Raw genomic sequence first — 16,124 nt, forward strand, 5'->3', positions numbered from 1 at the left:
CTGGAGTGGGTTGCCATTTCCTCCCTCCAGGGGATCTGCCCAACCCAGGGATCGAGTCCGTGTCTCTTGCGTCTCCCTGCATTGGCAGGTGAGTTCTTTACTACTAGCGACACTTGGGACGCCTGGCCTGGCTCAAATTCAGAAGGAAGGCAACGTGAGGATGAGGATTTTTCTCAGCAAACAGCCGATTTGGTGGACAAGGCCGCCCTGGCCCCGTCTCCATCTGCCCTTGTGGCTGCGAGGAATCCACTAGCAAGGTCTCCCCAGCTAGTCTCTGCGTCCAGCCCTGCTTCCAACTCCAGGGCTGCTTGGCTGGACCTGCAAGGTCTCACTGTCGTGAGAAAAGAACCCACAGCTCTGTCAACTCGCTATTTTTAGGCCTGAGTGGACTTCAGCCAGTTCCCCGAGTGTAGTAATTACTCAGCTATTTTATTGAACAGAGCCTTGAAAAATGACAGCACACATCCTAACTCCACTCAGACATTCAAACGGGTTGAAAAATGCCACGCGGTGGATTCGCACAGACGGTGACGGGTCTGCTTGCCCCGCACCATCAGGCTGGTCCTGTCTCCGTTTGTCTGCTCTGCTCACCCACACCCACCCGGGTGAGCTCACCGCCCGCACTCCATGCCAGCAGGGAAGGGTTCCCTCCCAGACGCGCCTCTCCAGACCAGCTCCTCGTCCAAGTGCATCACTTCTGTGGCCGGCCGCCTCCTGGGTATCTCCCCAGGATGTCAGGCCAGGACATCGCAAACCTAATGTTTCCAAAAGAGCTGCTTCCCGCTGCCTTGTGTCTCCATCTGGGAGAGGAAGGCTCTCAGTTCCTCCGGGCACCACCCGGGGGTCCCTTTATTCTCCCCTCTGCCTCACTCCTCGGTCAATCCGAATGATTCTGCCTTCAGACTGCACCCGGGCCCCCTCACCACCCACCACCACGGTGCCAGCATCCACATCTCTTCGGCGGAACGGCCACGGCCCCATACTGGTCCCCTGTCTGGCTCCCTCCCTCCTCCCGGTTCCCTCCACTCAGGGCGATCTGTTGGGAACGTAGACTGCCTCCACCCTGGGCTCAGCATCCTCTCGCCCTGGGCTCAGCATCCTCTCGCCCTGGCCCGTGAAGGGGACATGTGTCTGTGGGGTCTTGAGGCCCCTTGTCTCTGGTCATTCAGTGTCACTCACGGACGTTCTTGACCCGAGGGACGGTTCAGCAGCAACTGGAAATAGGCATGTTCCGGCCCCTGCGCCCAAGGGCTCGGTTTGCACAACAGAACAAAACAGACCCCCCGAGGGTTTGTCTGGGGATGAAGATCTATTAGAGAAATAGAAAAATGAATGAGTTCATCAGACCTGCGGAGCCATGAGCTATTCTCTTTTGTCACCAGGGAAGTCGGAGCCTGACCAAGAGTGAAAAAGCAGGAAGCAGGGCCCTTGAGTGCGTCTTTCCACTGAGAGCATGAAAAAACTAGGAAACTGAGGATGTAAAGAAAATTCTAGTTTCTCTAAGAACCCCTGAGGGACTTCCCTCGTGATCCAGGGGTTAAGAGTCCACCTGGCGATGCAGGGGATGTGGGTTTAATCCCTGGTCGGGGAACTAGGATCCCACATATGGCAAAGCAGCTAAGCCCAGGCATCATGACCAGAGTCTGTGCATTGCAACAAAAAATCCTGCATCCGGCAATTAAGACCCAGTACAGCCAAACAAATAAAATATTTTAAGAAGAACCTCTGAGAAATAACATCATGAATACACGTGTAGGACAGGTGCTCTGTGCCCATCACTCTGGTAAGCACTCCACTGGTATCAACTCTTTTAATCTTCACACAGTGCTATGCACGAGTGTGCGTGCAAAGTCCCTTCAACCTTGTCCTACTCTTTGCGACCCTGTGGACCGCAGCCCGTCAGGCTCCTCTGTCCATGGGATTCTCCAGGCACGAATACTGTAGTGGGTAGACATGTCCTCCCCCAGAGGATCTTCCCAACCCGGGGATCGAACCGCATCTCTTAAGTCTCCTGTATTGGCAGGCGGGTTCTTCACCACGAGCGCCATCCTATGCATAAGTTCGAATCATTGTCACCGTTCTGCCAAAGAAGGAGACTCGGGCCACCCAGCTTAATCAGCTTGCCCCACAGTCAGGAAACAAACCGGAGAGTGATTGCAGGGTGAGCGGGCTCCCGCAGGCCCTGTTCTTAACCAAGGAAACCGGTCTTTGTTTGAGAACGGGCTGTCTGTCCCAGTCAAGTGCTAAGGCGGAGGGAAGTTTCAGCAAACTCCTGAGACGAAAGCCTGGGTCCGTGCAGCTGGCACAGCTTCCCTGCTCAGGGCAGTGGCTTGCGGACGCCTCCGGCGGTGGCAAAAGGGTTTGGACCTGGCTGCGGGTGACCTCCGTCAGAGGGGGACCAAGCCCGGGGCTGCAGGAAGCGTCTGAGACTCTGGGATGTAATGTGTAGATGCTCAGGAAGAGCTTCTGGTTGTGGAGGCTTCTCCAGGGAGCGGGAGAAATGCTGAAGCCAGGGAGCCTCTGCGAGGCAACAATGAGAGGCCGGCAAACAAGAATTCTCCTGTTTCAGCTTCAGGTTGCCGGTTTATGTTGGAGATTTACATCCGCTGGCATCTATGGTTCTCCTCTGACTGGATGCAGAGTCCTACAGGTGGTGGTGGTGACTGCTCAGTGTTTAGAGGAGCCCGTGGTCCGCTTGCCCAAGCGGGGGCTCCTGCGTGCCCTCCATCCTGCCCCGGACTCCTGGCGGGAAGCTCCCGGCTCCTCACTCTTCCCTTCCTCCACGTGGAATCAATTACGGGCCCGATGATTTTACCTCCCAAACATCCTGCAGCAGCGTCAGTGCTATGTGTCTGCCAGACACATTTCCTTTCTGCTGGGCTCCCAGCTCGACTACACTTTATAGACTCCTCCGGTTAGGTGGGGCTGAGAGCCTGAGTTCTGGCCACCGGGCTGCCCGCTGCAGATGTGGACCATGCCAGGCCCGACCCCAAACCTCCGGCCGGACCCATCATCCTGCTCCTTCTCTCCCCTGCTGGTCCTCAGCAGGGTACCGGGGGAGCCTGCTGGGCCCAGGGAAGCCAGGAGGCCTGGACGGGGTAGTCTGCATCCCTGAAGGACCTTCGCATGCCCTCCCTGCCTACACCCAGGCCCCATCAGGCCCAGCTGGACGCAAGTATGAATGAGCGACAAACTCACTACGGCCTGCCGCTGAGATCTGAGGGTGTTTCCTCCAAGAGGCACAGCCCCTGGCCTGAGCAAGTTTATCTTCAATTAAATTTTCCTTTGCAAACCTAACACTGTGCTCTTTACTGACTTTACAGTTCTCTCCTCAGGCCCTGGGTCCTCAGCCACTATCACCACCCTCATCCAGCCTTGTGCATCACAATTCTATCTCCTGAGGCCGAGTGAAAGTGAAAGTCGCTCAGTACTGTCCGACTCTTTGAGACCCCATGGACTATATAGTCCATGGAATTCTCCAGCGCAGAATACTGGAGTGGGTGGCCTTTCACTTCTCCAGGGGATCTTCTCAACCCAGGGATCGAACCCAGGTCTCCTGCAATGCAGGCAGATTCTTTACCAACTGAGCCACAAAGGGGGCCCAAGAATACTGCAGTGGGTAGCCTATCCCTTCAATGGCACCCCACTCCAGTACTCTTGCCTGGAAAATCCCTTGGACGGAGGAGCCTGGTAGGCTGCAGTCCATGGAGTCACAAAGAGTTGAACACAACTGAGCGACTTCACTTTCACTTTTCACTTTCATGCATTGAAGAAGTAAATGGCAACCCACTCCAGCATTCTTGCCTGGAGAATCCCAGGGACGGCTGAGCCTGGTGGGCTGCCGTCTATGGGGTCGCAGAGTCGGACACGACTGAAGTGACTTAGCAGCAGCAGCAGTAGCCTATCCCTTCTCCAGGGGATCTTCCTGACCCAAAAATCAAAATGGGGTCTCCTGCATTGCAGGAGGATTCTTTACCAACTGAGCTATGAGAGAAGCCCGCTGAGGCAGAGTGAGTCACCTTAAACAACTCAGATCCTGTCGCTCCTCAGTGCAAATCTTCTCATGGGCCTCTGATGCATCTCACATGCCGTCGGGTAGGATATGGCCTTCCCAGGCCAGGCCTTGGTCAACAATGCCAGCCTCAGGTGAGATTTCTGTGGCTACCCCTGGACCTGGAGTTGGGGAGTGTGGCGCTCCTGTCCGCAGGGATGTTTCTCTCCCCAGGTCTAGAACATCCTTCCTCTGCACACCTCTCCCACCCTCTGTTGGCTGACTTCCCTGTCCCCTCATCTGGGGCGGTGAGGAGTTAGACCAGACACTCTGTCTGCATGGCATCTCCTGCATCTCAGGTTAGATAAGAAGGGATGACTTGGGATGGCTGTGCTGCTGAAACGTGGTGACCCCTGCCCGGGAGGAACAGGGTGGAGGGTCTTCGGTGATGCTCACACGAAAGGTGCTTGAGGACACAGACCCATCTCCATGGTTGTCACACTTCTCAGAAAAGGCCAACCCTGAATTCAACTGAGAGTCTAGATCCAACAAACCAATTTACAGAAAACAGAGGAGACTTCCTTGGAGGTCCAAGGGTTAAGACTCCACGCTTCCACTGCAGGGAGCACTGGTTTGATCCCTGGTTGGGGAACTAATATCCTACATGCCACAGCCAAAAAGCAAAAATAAATAAATCAATAAGTGGGTCAAGATTTTAAAAAAAGGGAAAAAAAGAAAATAGAGATGACAACGAACATGTCGAGTGATACCACAGGGAGATGTACCTGCAAAACAGACTGTGGGACAAAGGAGCCTTATTTTTCAACAAAAGATTGCCACCCCCTCGACCCCCAAAAGACAAAAAGATGAGGGAGAAATCACAGATTAAAAACCTGGGAAGATTCAAACCAACCATTGCAATTATAGAGCTTATGGGGAAAAAACAACCAATTAAAATTTTATAAGATAATCAGATATCAATGATCCAGTAGTCATGTACAGATGTGAGAGTTGGTCCATAAAGAAGGCCCATAAAGAAAGCATTGATGCTTTCGAACTGCAGTGCTCGAGAAGACTCTTGAGAGTGCCCTGGACAGCAAAGAGATCAAACAAGTCAATCCTAGAAGAAATCAACCCTGAATATTCATTGGAAGGACTGATGCTGAAGCTGAGGCTCCAATACTTTGGCCACTTGATGTGAAGAACAGACTCTTTGGGAAAGACCCTGATGCTGGGAAAGATTGAGGGCAGGAGGAGAAGGGGACGACAGAGGATGAGATGGTTGGATGGCATCACTGACTCAATGGACACAGATTTAAGCAAACTCCAGGAGACATTGGGACAGGGAAGCCTGGTGTACCACACTCCATGGGAGTCACAAAGAGTCGGACACAATCGCAAAGAGTCGGACACAACTCATCAACTGAACAACAACAGATATTGGTTATGGATCAGATATTTGATGATATTAAGTAAGACATTATCACTAATACATTGATGTGATTAATACCATAGTTATGTTTTAAAACAAGAGTGCTTATAACTCAGAAATACATACTGAGATATTTATGGATGAAATATTATCTGGGATTTGCTTCAACATATTTGGAAGGAGAGAAAGTGGGTAAGGATGTTAGTGGACACATTTGACCATGAGTTGATAGTAACTGAATCTGGGTAGTGAGTATAACGGGTTTCATTATATACATTCTTGCTACCGTCTTATAGATTTGAAAATGTCCATAATCAATGATGAGGATGATCCCTCATTTTATAGAAATGCTCACCCCCAAGGTTTACTCTTTTTTTAAACATTTATTAAATCGATTTACAATGATGTGTTAATTTCTGCTGTACAGCAAAGTGATTCAATTAAACATATATTATACATATTCATTCTAGATTTCCTTTAAGTAGTGGCCCCAGCACTTGAAACTTTCAGAAAGTTCAGCCTCCACCTCGGTAGGAACAGAGCTCTTTGAAGGACACCTGTCTTCATGGACAAGAATCCCTGAGGCACAGCTCAAGGTAGGTGGCTCTCGCCTTCTCTCTCTTTTTTCCTCATCGTATTACCTGCTTCCCAGGGATCAGAGATTATCCACAAGTCACAGGGACCCGCTGACTCTTCCTGTCTGGCTCTCTCTGTGTGGTAGCATGTTCTGAATCACTGGCCGCAGTTGTTGTTCATTTGCTCAGTTGTGCCTGACTCTTTGTGACCCCATGGACTGCAGCACGCCAGGCTTCCCTGTCCTTTGTTATCTCCAGGAGTTTGCCCAAACTCATGTCCATTGAGTCGATGATGCTATCTAATCAGTTCATCCTCTTCACCCTCTTCTTTTGTCTTCATTATTTCCCAGCGTCAGGGTCCTTTTCCAATGAGTTGGGTCTTCATATCAGGTGGCCAAAGTATTGGAGCTTCAGCATCAGTCCTTCCAATGAATATTCAGGGTTGATTTCCTTTAGGATGGACTGGTTTGATCTCCTTGCTGTCCAGGGCACTCTTAAGAGCCTGCTCCAGCAACACAACTCAGAAAGATCCCTGCTCCTCAGAGGGAAGGCTATGACAAACCTAGACATTGTATTAAAAAACAGAGACATCACTTTGCTGACAAAGGTCCATATAGTCAAATATATGGTTTTTCCAGTAGTCCTGTAGGGATGTGAGAGTTGGATCATAAAGAAAGGTGAGCACTGAAGAACTGTGAGCAATATTGAACACTTATTTTAAGCCACTGAGTTTGGGGGTGGTTTGTTACTCAGCAGCAGCTGATTAATACAAACACATGCACAATCTGATTTTTGTCAGTTGCTTATATCACCTATTTAGTTCCTGTGAGCAACTGAGTTAGGAACCTTGAATTAGATAGAGGTTTTCAAACTTTACTGTGCTTAAGAATTGTCCAGGGAGTTTACTTAAAATACTGATTCCTGGGCCTAACTTCTAGAAAGATTAAGTAGATAAAATGAGCCCCTGACATCTGCATTTTGACCAGCATGTCTGATTTTGGTACAGATCATTCATGAAACACAGATTGGAAACCATTTGCTCTGGAGAACACTAAAACCATGATGTAGTCACAAATATTACCTCTCCTTAAAATCAGGAAAGAGAGAGAGTGGATTTTGGCCAAAGAAGGGTAAAGGCTTTGTCTGTTATGTAAAGAGAAAGATGTTCCCTTCCCTGGCATCTGAGACTGCATTTTACTGTCAGTACTATTTCTTTTTTTTTTTTTAATATTTATTTATTTTTATTTGGCTGTATTGGGTCTCAGCTGTGTCATCCGAGACCTTTTGTTGCCGCACATGCACTCTCTCCAGAGTGCCCGTGCTCAGCAGCTCTGGTGAATGGGCTTAGTTGCTCCAGGGCATGTGGGATTTTAGTTCCTCAACCAGGGATGGAACCCAGGTCCCCTGCATTGCAACGTGAATTCTTAACCACTGGACCACCAGGGAAGCCCCAGTATTGTTTCTTCATTTACATAAGGAAATGTTTCTTCTAAATCACATAAGAGGTTTATGATCAAATGCATAAATAACAAAATCTGGATATAATTACAAGAAGTTGACTGGTGGCTGAGGAATCAGGCAAAGAGGGATTAGCTAGAGGTAAACAGCAAAGACGGAATGGGAGGTCAAGGTCGGGGGTGGGGGAAGCTTAAAATGTAGAAAACAAGTAAACAATGACAAGCTGTATAATAGATCCTGGAAGCTCGGCAACGTGACTGCCTGCTTTCATTCCCACTGGGTCTGAGGTGACTACTGGTCATCCCACCAGTTCATTAAGGGCCCATCGTGTGCCAGACACAGTCCTGAAGCTGGCCTCCACCAGGGAGAAGGACAGACAGAAATTCTTCTCTTTGTGGAGCTTACATTCCTATGGGGTGAGGGGACACAGATGACAAACAGCGTAAAGAACATTTACATCAGATGGCATAGTGGGTTGATTTGTGTTCCCTGCCCCCTCCCCTTCAAAAAAAGATCTGGTCAAGCTCTCCCCCTGGGTACCAGTAGCATGTGACCTTATTTGAAGATAGGGTCACCACAGAGGTAGTCAAGTTAAGATGAGGTGAAGCGTGAGCCCTCATCCAAGGTAAATGGTGTCTTTGCAAGAAAGGTAAAGACTCACAGAGAAAACTTCATGGAATGCTGGAGGTAGACACTGGAGAGATGTATCCACAGTCTGAGGAACACCCAGAATTGCCAGCAACATCTAGGTGGCACAGCGGTAAAGAATTAGCCTGCCAATGCAGGAGATGCAAGGGACGAGGGTTTGATCCCTGGGTTGGGAAGATCTCCTGGAGTAGGAAGTGGCAACCTGTCTGGCGTTCTTGTCTGGAAAATTCCATGGACAGCTGAGCCTGGGGGCCTGCAATCCCTGGGGGTCGCAAAGAGTCAGACGCGACTGAGCACAGGCACGGACACTTCACAAGAGTAAGTTTCTCCCCCAGAGCCCCCCAAGAAAGGCATGGCCCTGGTGACACCTTGATTTCTGATTTTTAGCCTCTAGGATTGTGAGAGAATGAATTTCCGTTGTTTCAAGCCATCTGGTTTGTGGTATTTTGTTATGTGGTCAAGGAAACTAATGGAGATAAATGCTAAGAAAAACAGAGCAAGGAAGGGAAGGAGAGAATGTTGTGGGTCAGGTTTGCAGTTTAAACAGAGCCACTTGGAAGTCCTCCCTAAGACCTGAAAGCAGGGCGGGACGTCTGGGGTAGGAGCGTCCCGGGCAGATGGAACAGTAAGTGCAAAGGCGGTGTGTCCACTGCTTGTGATGGAGTAGGCGAGGTGACCAGACAAGGCAGGGACATGCAGGTCATAGTACGGCTAAGTGAGAACAGAGCCCCCAGAGGGTTTGGAGCAGGAAAGTGGCATGAGTCTTATTTACTTAAAATCAGCACTTTCTCTTTTTTAAGGCTCACTCGGGTGGCTGTGGGGAGACAGTGCCAAAGGGGGCTAGAATGGGTTGGGGAAAGCCAGCTAGAAGGGACTGTTTAGGTTAAACCTATGGAAGCTTGGGGCTTCCCAGGTGGTACTAGCCGTAAAGAACTGGCCTGCCCAAGCAGGAGGCACAGGAGATGCCCCCTTTGGCCACTGGGTTGGGAAGGTCCCCTGGAGGAGGGCATGGTAACCCACTCCAGTATTCTTGCCTGGAGAACCCCATGGACAGGGGACAGAGGAACCCGGAGGGCTGTGGTCCATGGGGTCACAGAGTCGGACACAACTGAAGCAATTTAGCATAGCACGTGGAAGTTGAAGGGGCTGTGGGTGGAGGGTGGGGTGGATGGAGGCTTTTGGCCTTTGGCAGGTGAAGCCTAGAGGGTGTATTGGCTCTGGAAAGAGGAGGCTGGGATGACTCCGAGGGCTCTGGCCTGAGTCACTGGAAGCAACGAGTTCCAGAATAACAACTGACTTGTTTTGTGTATTTTCTGTGGTTAATTTAACTGGACATGTTCTAATCCTTGATCATAATTTCCACATGTACCATATACAGGTACTGAGCAATGTCTGAACAGAAATAGCCACTTTTATCAAGTAACATCATTTGAGGGAAGGAAAAAAAAAAACCCAAAAACCTCGGACTTTTTCATGTTGGTAGGAGGTTTCCAGTGTCAAAGCATTCAGCGCAGTCTACTCATCTGAGATACCAACGAATACGAGACCATTTAAAATCGGCTTTGTTCCGACAGGTTTGACGGGAAAGGCGTCCAGGCTGCGGGGTTGGAAGGAGGCGAACAGCCTCAGGGCCCTGGCTCGGCCAGTGAAGTCGCCTGGCCCGGGAACGCCCTCCCCGGGTCGGGCCAGGCCGGGTGGGGCCGCCGGGTCCGGTAGGCAGTTTTAGCTCCCCTGGCACAAGCAGACTCGCTCTGGACCTCACCGAACGTGTGTGGTCAGCGGTGTGTGCCAAACACCGCCAGCGTCAGAGCGCCGGGCTCAGAGCACCCTGTGGACACGGGAACGCACCGGGCAGACGGCTGGGCGGGTCGCTGATGAAGCCTGCGGACCCCGGACCGGCTTGGAAATCCCAGGCCACCGCGGCCTGCTTCCCTGATGGGCAGCGCCGCCGGGCCGGCCTCGGGAAATCGCACAAGTGAGCTAAGCTGCAAGCTTAAGCTTCCTCTTTCCCCACAGAAAATCATTTTTAAAAGCATAACAACGGCAAACAAACAAACAAAATATGCCTGTGAGGCGGGATGTGTATCTTTCTTTGCAAACAGAGTGGAAGAGAGAAGCCGTGAATATTCAAAACGATTCCTGGTTAGTAAGATGGGGTATGAAAAATCTACAACTCTATGAGTTTTTGAATTCAGAGAAGTCTTAGCACCACGGGTATGCGCTTTAGGCGTTACAGTCACAACAGAAATTCAATGTTAACATCTAAGCCTTGTGTGAGGGTGAGAAAGGACTTAACATTTATCTCTTCAACTGCGAAATGAGGATAACGAAATGAGGATAACAATGCCTACCTCACAGGGACGCTGACCTTAGCCCACCCCGGCAGTCCATAGCATTGCTTGCGTTGTTAGGAGATTCATGCTTTATTACTTTTGCTATGATTTATTACTATGTAGCTCTTTTTATGTCTCCTAAAATTTGGGGGGGGGGAATCTAGATGTATTTAATTATAATATTAAAAATTAAAAAAAAAGTCTGTGAGGAAACCAGCAGATGAGGGTTCCCCCCCTCGCAGGGTGTGGGACCGGCTCCTCCTCAGGACGCCGGCGAGCACGTGGGCGGCGCCGACACCGGTGACCGCGGCGTGACCGGCCGCCCGCGGGACCCTGGTGGACGCGAGGGGGGCTTTGGGGCATCTCTGTTCTGCCGCTGGTGCAGCGACCGCCCCGCCGAGGGGCCGGTCAGCTCCCTACGTATGGCCGGCGGGCCGGCCTGCTGAGGGCGAGGACGCGGAAACGTCCCCCACAGGCGGCACCGGACTCGGGCTCCTGCGCATGCGCGGCGCGACCTACCGGCCGCCGGGCACCCAACACGCATGTCTCCACGCCTCGCCCTGCGCGTGGTGGAGGGAGGTGCGGCCGGCGGATGCAGACGGGGCCGAGGGCGGTGCATCGCTCCGCGGCTTCCCCCTCTGCCCCCGCCGCAGCCCCAGTCTGGTCTAGAAAGGCCCACGAAGCCGGCGCCCCCCCTTTCCAGCCCCTCCCCCGTCGCGTACCCTTCCGACGCGGTGCCCCGCCCCTACCTCCTTCTCTCCCCCCACTCCCTCTCCACAGATGGAAGGGAACGCCAGCGCGCAGGCGCGGTAACCCAGGCGGCGGTGTCTAGTGAGGATTTGAAATCGGCCGCGCGTGCGCACTGGCGTCCGGGCCCGGGCACGGGAGGCCGCGCTTCCTGCCCGCCCGCCCGCCCCCGCCCCCCACCCGGCTCCCTCCCCGCCCCTCATTGGAGCGGAGGCGGCGGCGGCGCCCCCTCCTTCCCCCGCGCCCCGTCGCCGCCGAGCGTGTCTTTTCGCCGCCGCCTCCGCCGCCGCCGGTGCTGCTGGCAGGGACGCGGAGCTAGCGGCGCGAGCTCGCCTGAGGGCTCGGCTCGCGGCGGCGGCCGCCCTCCCGCGGGTCCCGGGCCGCGCGGCGCCTGGGCCCGCCCCCCTCCGATGGCCTCCGCCGCCAGCCCGTGTGGAACGCCGCCGCCGCCGCGGCCCCCGCGCCGCCTGAAGGGAGCCTGACAGGCCCTAGCAGCACCGCCGCCGCCTGCCTGGGGCGCTCCCCGTCTTCTCAGAGACCGCCGCCGCGAGCCGGGACCCCGACGGGAGCCGCCACCGCCGCCGCCGCCGCGAGCCGGCCCGAGGCGCGGCTCAGGCCCGCCCGCCCGTGCGTCCGTCCCCCCGTCCGTCCGTCCGTCCGTGCGCGGCGCGGCGCGGTCCGGGGGCGGGGCGGGCGGGCGCGCGGGCCCGCGGGGCGGGCGCGTGGATGGATCCGCGCGTGGCCTGGATCCAGCCGGAGCAGAAGGGGCCGGCCAATGCCCTGTGGATGCAGATCTGGGAGACCTCGCAGGGCGTGGGCCGCGGCGGCGGCTCGGGCTTCGCGCCCTACTTCTGCCTCAACTCGCCGGCCCTGGACACGGCGGCCGCGGCCGCGGCGGGGACGGGGGCGGCCGGGCCGGGAGGCGGCGGCGGCGGCCTGGGGGGACCAGCGCTGCCCGCCGCGTCGCCCCCGCCGCCCCCACCGCCGCCCGCGCCTGGCGCGGCCGCACTGCCCCCCGCGCTGCTGACGGCGCTCGGGCCCGCGGCCGAGGGCGCCCGGCGCCTGCACAAATCGCCGTCGCTGTCGTCCTCGTCCTCGTCGTCGTCCTCCTCGTCCAACGCCGAGTCGGGCACCGAAAGCCCCGGCTGCTCCTCCTCGTCCTCCAGCAGCGCGTCGCTCGGCCGGGCGGGCGGCGGCCGCGGCGGCGCCTTCTTCCACTTCGCGGACGGCGCCCCCAACGGGCACGCCGGGCCGCGCGGGCCCGCGCCCGCCGGCTCCCCGCCGCCGCAGCACCAGTTCCACCCGGGCCGCCGGAAACGCGAGAACAAGGCCAGCACGTACGGTCTCAACTACCTGCTGTCTGGCAGCCGCGCGGCCGCTCTCAGCGGAGGGGGCGGCCCCGGGCCCCAGGCGCCGCGGCCCGGCACGCCGTGGAAGAGCCGCGCGTACAGCCCGGGCATCCAGGGGTGAGTGCGCGCGGCGGGGCGCCGGGGCGGGGGGTGTGCGGCCTCGGCCGCGAGGGGTCTCCCGGGGCTGCGCCTTGGGCGATCGAACGTCCCCACCCGGGGGTCCCACGTCGTTTGGAAGGTGGGTGTCGGAGGCCGACGTCCGACTCTGCGAGGAGCCTTTTTAGTTTCTTATTTTCATATTCAAAGTATAAACGAGCGGTGTGTCGAGATTCTAGAACTAACGGTGCAGGAAAGGGCCCGCGGCGTTCTGCGCGTGCAGGTGTTTTCCTTTCCTCTCTGGCTAAACTGGAAAGGGGGAGAAGGAAACAGCAACCCACTCCAGGATTCTTGCTGGACAGAGGAGCTTGGCGGGCTACAGTCCATGGGGTCGCAAAGAGTCGGACACGACTGAAGCCACTTAGAAAACAAACTGGGAAGGAGGTCGCATACTTTCCAATCCTACCGCACCCCCCCCACCCCAGCCCCGCCAGGTTAGGAACCTTTTGTCAAATGGGATACAGAGGGGGTGTTTTATGTTAACTTGCAGAGGCTTTTTAGTATTGTCGGGAACTTGAATCGAGTTGAAGGCAAATGTTGGTTAAATGTTAACTTTTTTTACCCCCCGCGGAAATCCATTTAGAACAGGACTAGATTTTTTCGGTAGCGATACAGTTTAACCAACAGCGAATTTAGAAACGACTTTTTGGTGAAGGGGCTTGCATATTGTGGTTTAATTTTGTGCCGAAATTGCCAGATAGCGTCATCTGCAGTTTTTTTTTTTTTAATGTTAGTAGTGTTCAGAAAAGGTAAAAAACGTTTGTAGCAACTGGTTATTCTCTGGGAAGTGTCATCTCTATTTTAAGTATTTCCACTGTAAAGTAATTAGCCTTCAACTAATAAAAATAAATGGAAAAAACAAAAACAGTCCAAGACTTAGATGTGGGGGGGGAAAAAAAAGTCTTTCCACATCAGCCTAATGGGGATTAGAAGTTCCTTTTACGGTTAGAGCAATTACAGAGGCCAGGACCTGTGAGGAAGGTGGGTGTGTGTGTGTGTGAGCTGTCCCAGGTGAGGCTGTCTCAGGTGTGAGTGCTACTTACCGAGCCCTGTGCTTTTCTGAGCACCTGCAAACAAGGTATCCATAGGCAGGTTTTTTTTCTTCCTTAGCATTTTAGGATTTAAGTTATAAACTTTCTTGTACAGTCGGGAGCTGCTTTGGGGGTCACCTAAGGATCTTTCAGGGTGTTATGGTTGTAAATCATTAGTTTTATATATCCCACAGTTGCTTGGTATTGGGGTTATTTGTGAGAGTAACTGACTGTTTATCTCTTTGGTCTGTTTATTCTCTTCTGAAGTGTGTTGTGAAACCTAAGTTGCTACTACTTTAAAGCATGTGTGATACACAGTAATAGCTGCTCTTTCTCCAACTTATTTCACCGGGTGTGGGTTGGAAGCAAATTACTTGCAGAAATTCCTGAAGCCTTTTGAGCTAGGGCTTCCCTGGTATTTCAGCCGGTAAAGAATCTGCCTGCAGTGCAGGAGACCCCGGTTCGATTCCTGGGTCAGGAAGATCCACTGGAGAAGGGACAGGCTACACACTTGAGTATTCTTGAGTTTCCCTGGTGGCTCAGCTGGTAAAGAATTGCCTACCATGCTGGAGACCTGGGTTGGATCCCTGGGTTGGGAAGATCCGCTGGAGAAGGGAAAGGCTACCCACTCCAGTATTCTGGCCTGGAGAATTCCATGGACTGTATAGTTCATGGAGTGGCAAAGAGTCTGACACGACTGAGCGACTTTCAGTTTGAGCTAGTACTTCAGCCCCACGTAGGAGTCCCACCTCCTTTTCCTCTCTCCCTCGAGTTGTTACTTGTGGAACTTTCTGCGCAGAGGTGGTGGGGGGTGGCTGTAGGTTTCCAGCCTGTCTCCTCCCCGGAATTGACTGTGTCTGAGACCTAGGAAAACAGGAGGGTGTGTGGTCTTCACCTGTAGAGCTCCGGGTGCGATGCTCTTGTGGGACCTGCTCAGGCTCTGCAAGCGGTGTCCTCGCCTATAGTTTCTAGTAAGCTTCGGCACACGGGTTGCTGTCGCTTTTCTTAAGGAGCCCACGACCTGCCAGGTGCTGTGCTGGCATCTCGGGGAGGGGTCGGCGTGGGACACAGCCTTGTGATGCTGACTCGGGGGCACCGTCTCGGGCTGCCGTCCTCTCTAGTGAAGTTTGGTCAGGGCCCACCCCACGGACCTCCCTCGCCCCGCTTAGGTTAGCGGCAGAGCTGACACCTTGCTTGCCACTCCGGGCCCAGCCTGGGATCTCCGCTCCTGCTGTCGGGGGCCTGCCTCCCCACCCCCCCCCCCGGCCCCAGCCCGTTGGAGCTCAGCTCCGCACGATGCAGAGCTGAAGAGTGGGCTCCGAAGCCGCCAGGTGTTCTGCCTTTCAGCCCCTTAAGTAGGTGGGTTTTTTTCCTCTTCATTGTCTCCCCTTCCTTGACAGTCTCCGTGGGTGGGCCTGGGTCTGTCCACTCTCTTCCATCCCTGCTTGGAGGAGAAGACTGCTCGGGTTGCCCACCCTGTGCCTGGAAGGGCGAGTGTCCAGCGCCTGGCTCCCTGCTCTCAATCCTCGTGGCCTACCACTTCAGAAGGGCAGAGAGGAGGCGGAGTGCACCCCAGCAGTGGTCCAGCTGGTGGGTTTGCCTGTGGGGGGAGGAGGGAGGCCTCCCCGATGGTCAGTCATGTCTGCGAGCCCGCTGGGCATCTGGGAACTCACCTTTGGGTATGGAGAAAGAACTGTGTCTGGAACTTGCTTCTGGTCACCAGCTTCTCTGGAGTGATGAGGAAGGCCACCAGAAGATCTCTTCCTTGAGGCTTAGAAAGGGAAGGAACTGAGATCAGAGAGTCACTAGTCCACCCAGCAGACAAGACTCTTGATGAGAAGTTGCTCAACCCCTGTAGTCTCCAGACAGCATTTCTGGAAGGATGGTGTCTGCAGCCCTCCAGAAAGGGTTCACACTTGCTGGTGTGGTGGGAGTTTGAGTGGCATCCATGGAACCCCACTGGGCCTCTTCTTGGCAGCCCCTGTAGCAGCCGGCACCATCCCTTCTTTCTTGGGGAACTTTGTGCCCTTGGGAACTCAGCCTGATGGCTGCCTTGAGAGATGGTCAGCCTGTCTTCATCCTCGAGGAAGATGAAGAAAAAGCAGGTGAAAGCAGGTGGGAGTGAGGGTGAGAACTCAGCGTGGAGGTCGTCAAATGCTTCTTTTGCAGCTGCCGTTGCCTCTAGTTCTTAGTCTGTTTCTTTGGTTGAATCTCAAGTCTTTGGGAAACCGTGTGGGCAGTGGGAGGGGTGCTCCCTGCTGGGGAACTGCTGCTGAAGCTGCAGGCAGGCGGCAGACAGGCTCAGGGCCCCTGTGACCTGGCCTCTGCCTGCTCCGCTTCACTGGCCGTCGCCTCTGACCCCGCCGAGCTCTGTTACTTTGCCTGGGTCAGCCTCAGCAGCTTC

General features: G+C 54.3%; 1 protein-coding gene across 2 annotated transcripts in view; it reads left to right on the forward strand.

Annotated features, from left to right (window-relative positions):
* Nucleotides 1-11,409: 11,409 nt before the first annotated feature.
* TENT4A (terminal nucleotidyltransferase 4A) overlaps nucleotides 11,410-16,124 on the forward strand; it is a 40,634-nt gene continuing 35,919 nt past the window's right edge. For both annotated transcript variants that reach the window (XM_065905408.1, XM_065905409.1), the window contains exon 1: nucleotides 11,410-12,650. In XM_065905408.1, the coding sequence (XP_065761480.1) occupies nucleotides 11,911-12,650 (740 nt within the window). In that variant the 5' untranslated portion in view covers nucleotides 11,410-11,910. The remainder of the gene's footprint in view (nucleotides 12,651-16,124) is intronic.

Source organism: Muntiacus reevesi, chromosome 14 (assembly GCF_963930625.1).
Source record: "Muntiacus reevesi chromosome 14, mMunRee1.1, whole genome shotgun sequence".
NCBI classification, from domain to species: domain Eukaryota; kingdom Metazoa; phylum Chordata; class Mammalia; order Artiodactyla; family Cervidae; genus Muntiacus; species Muntiacus reevesi.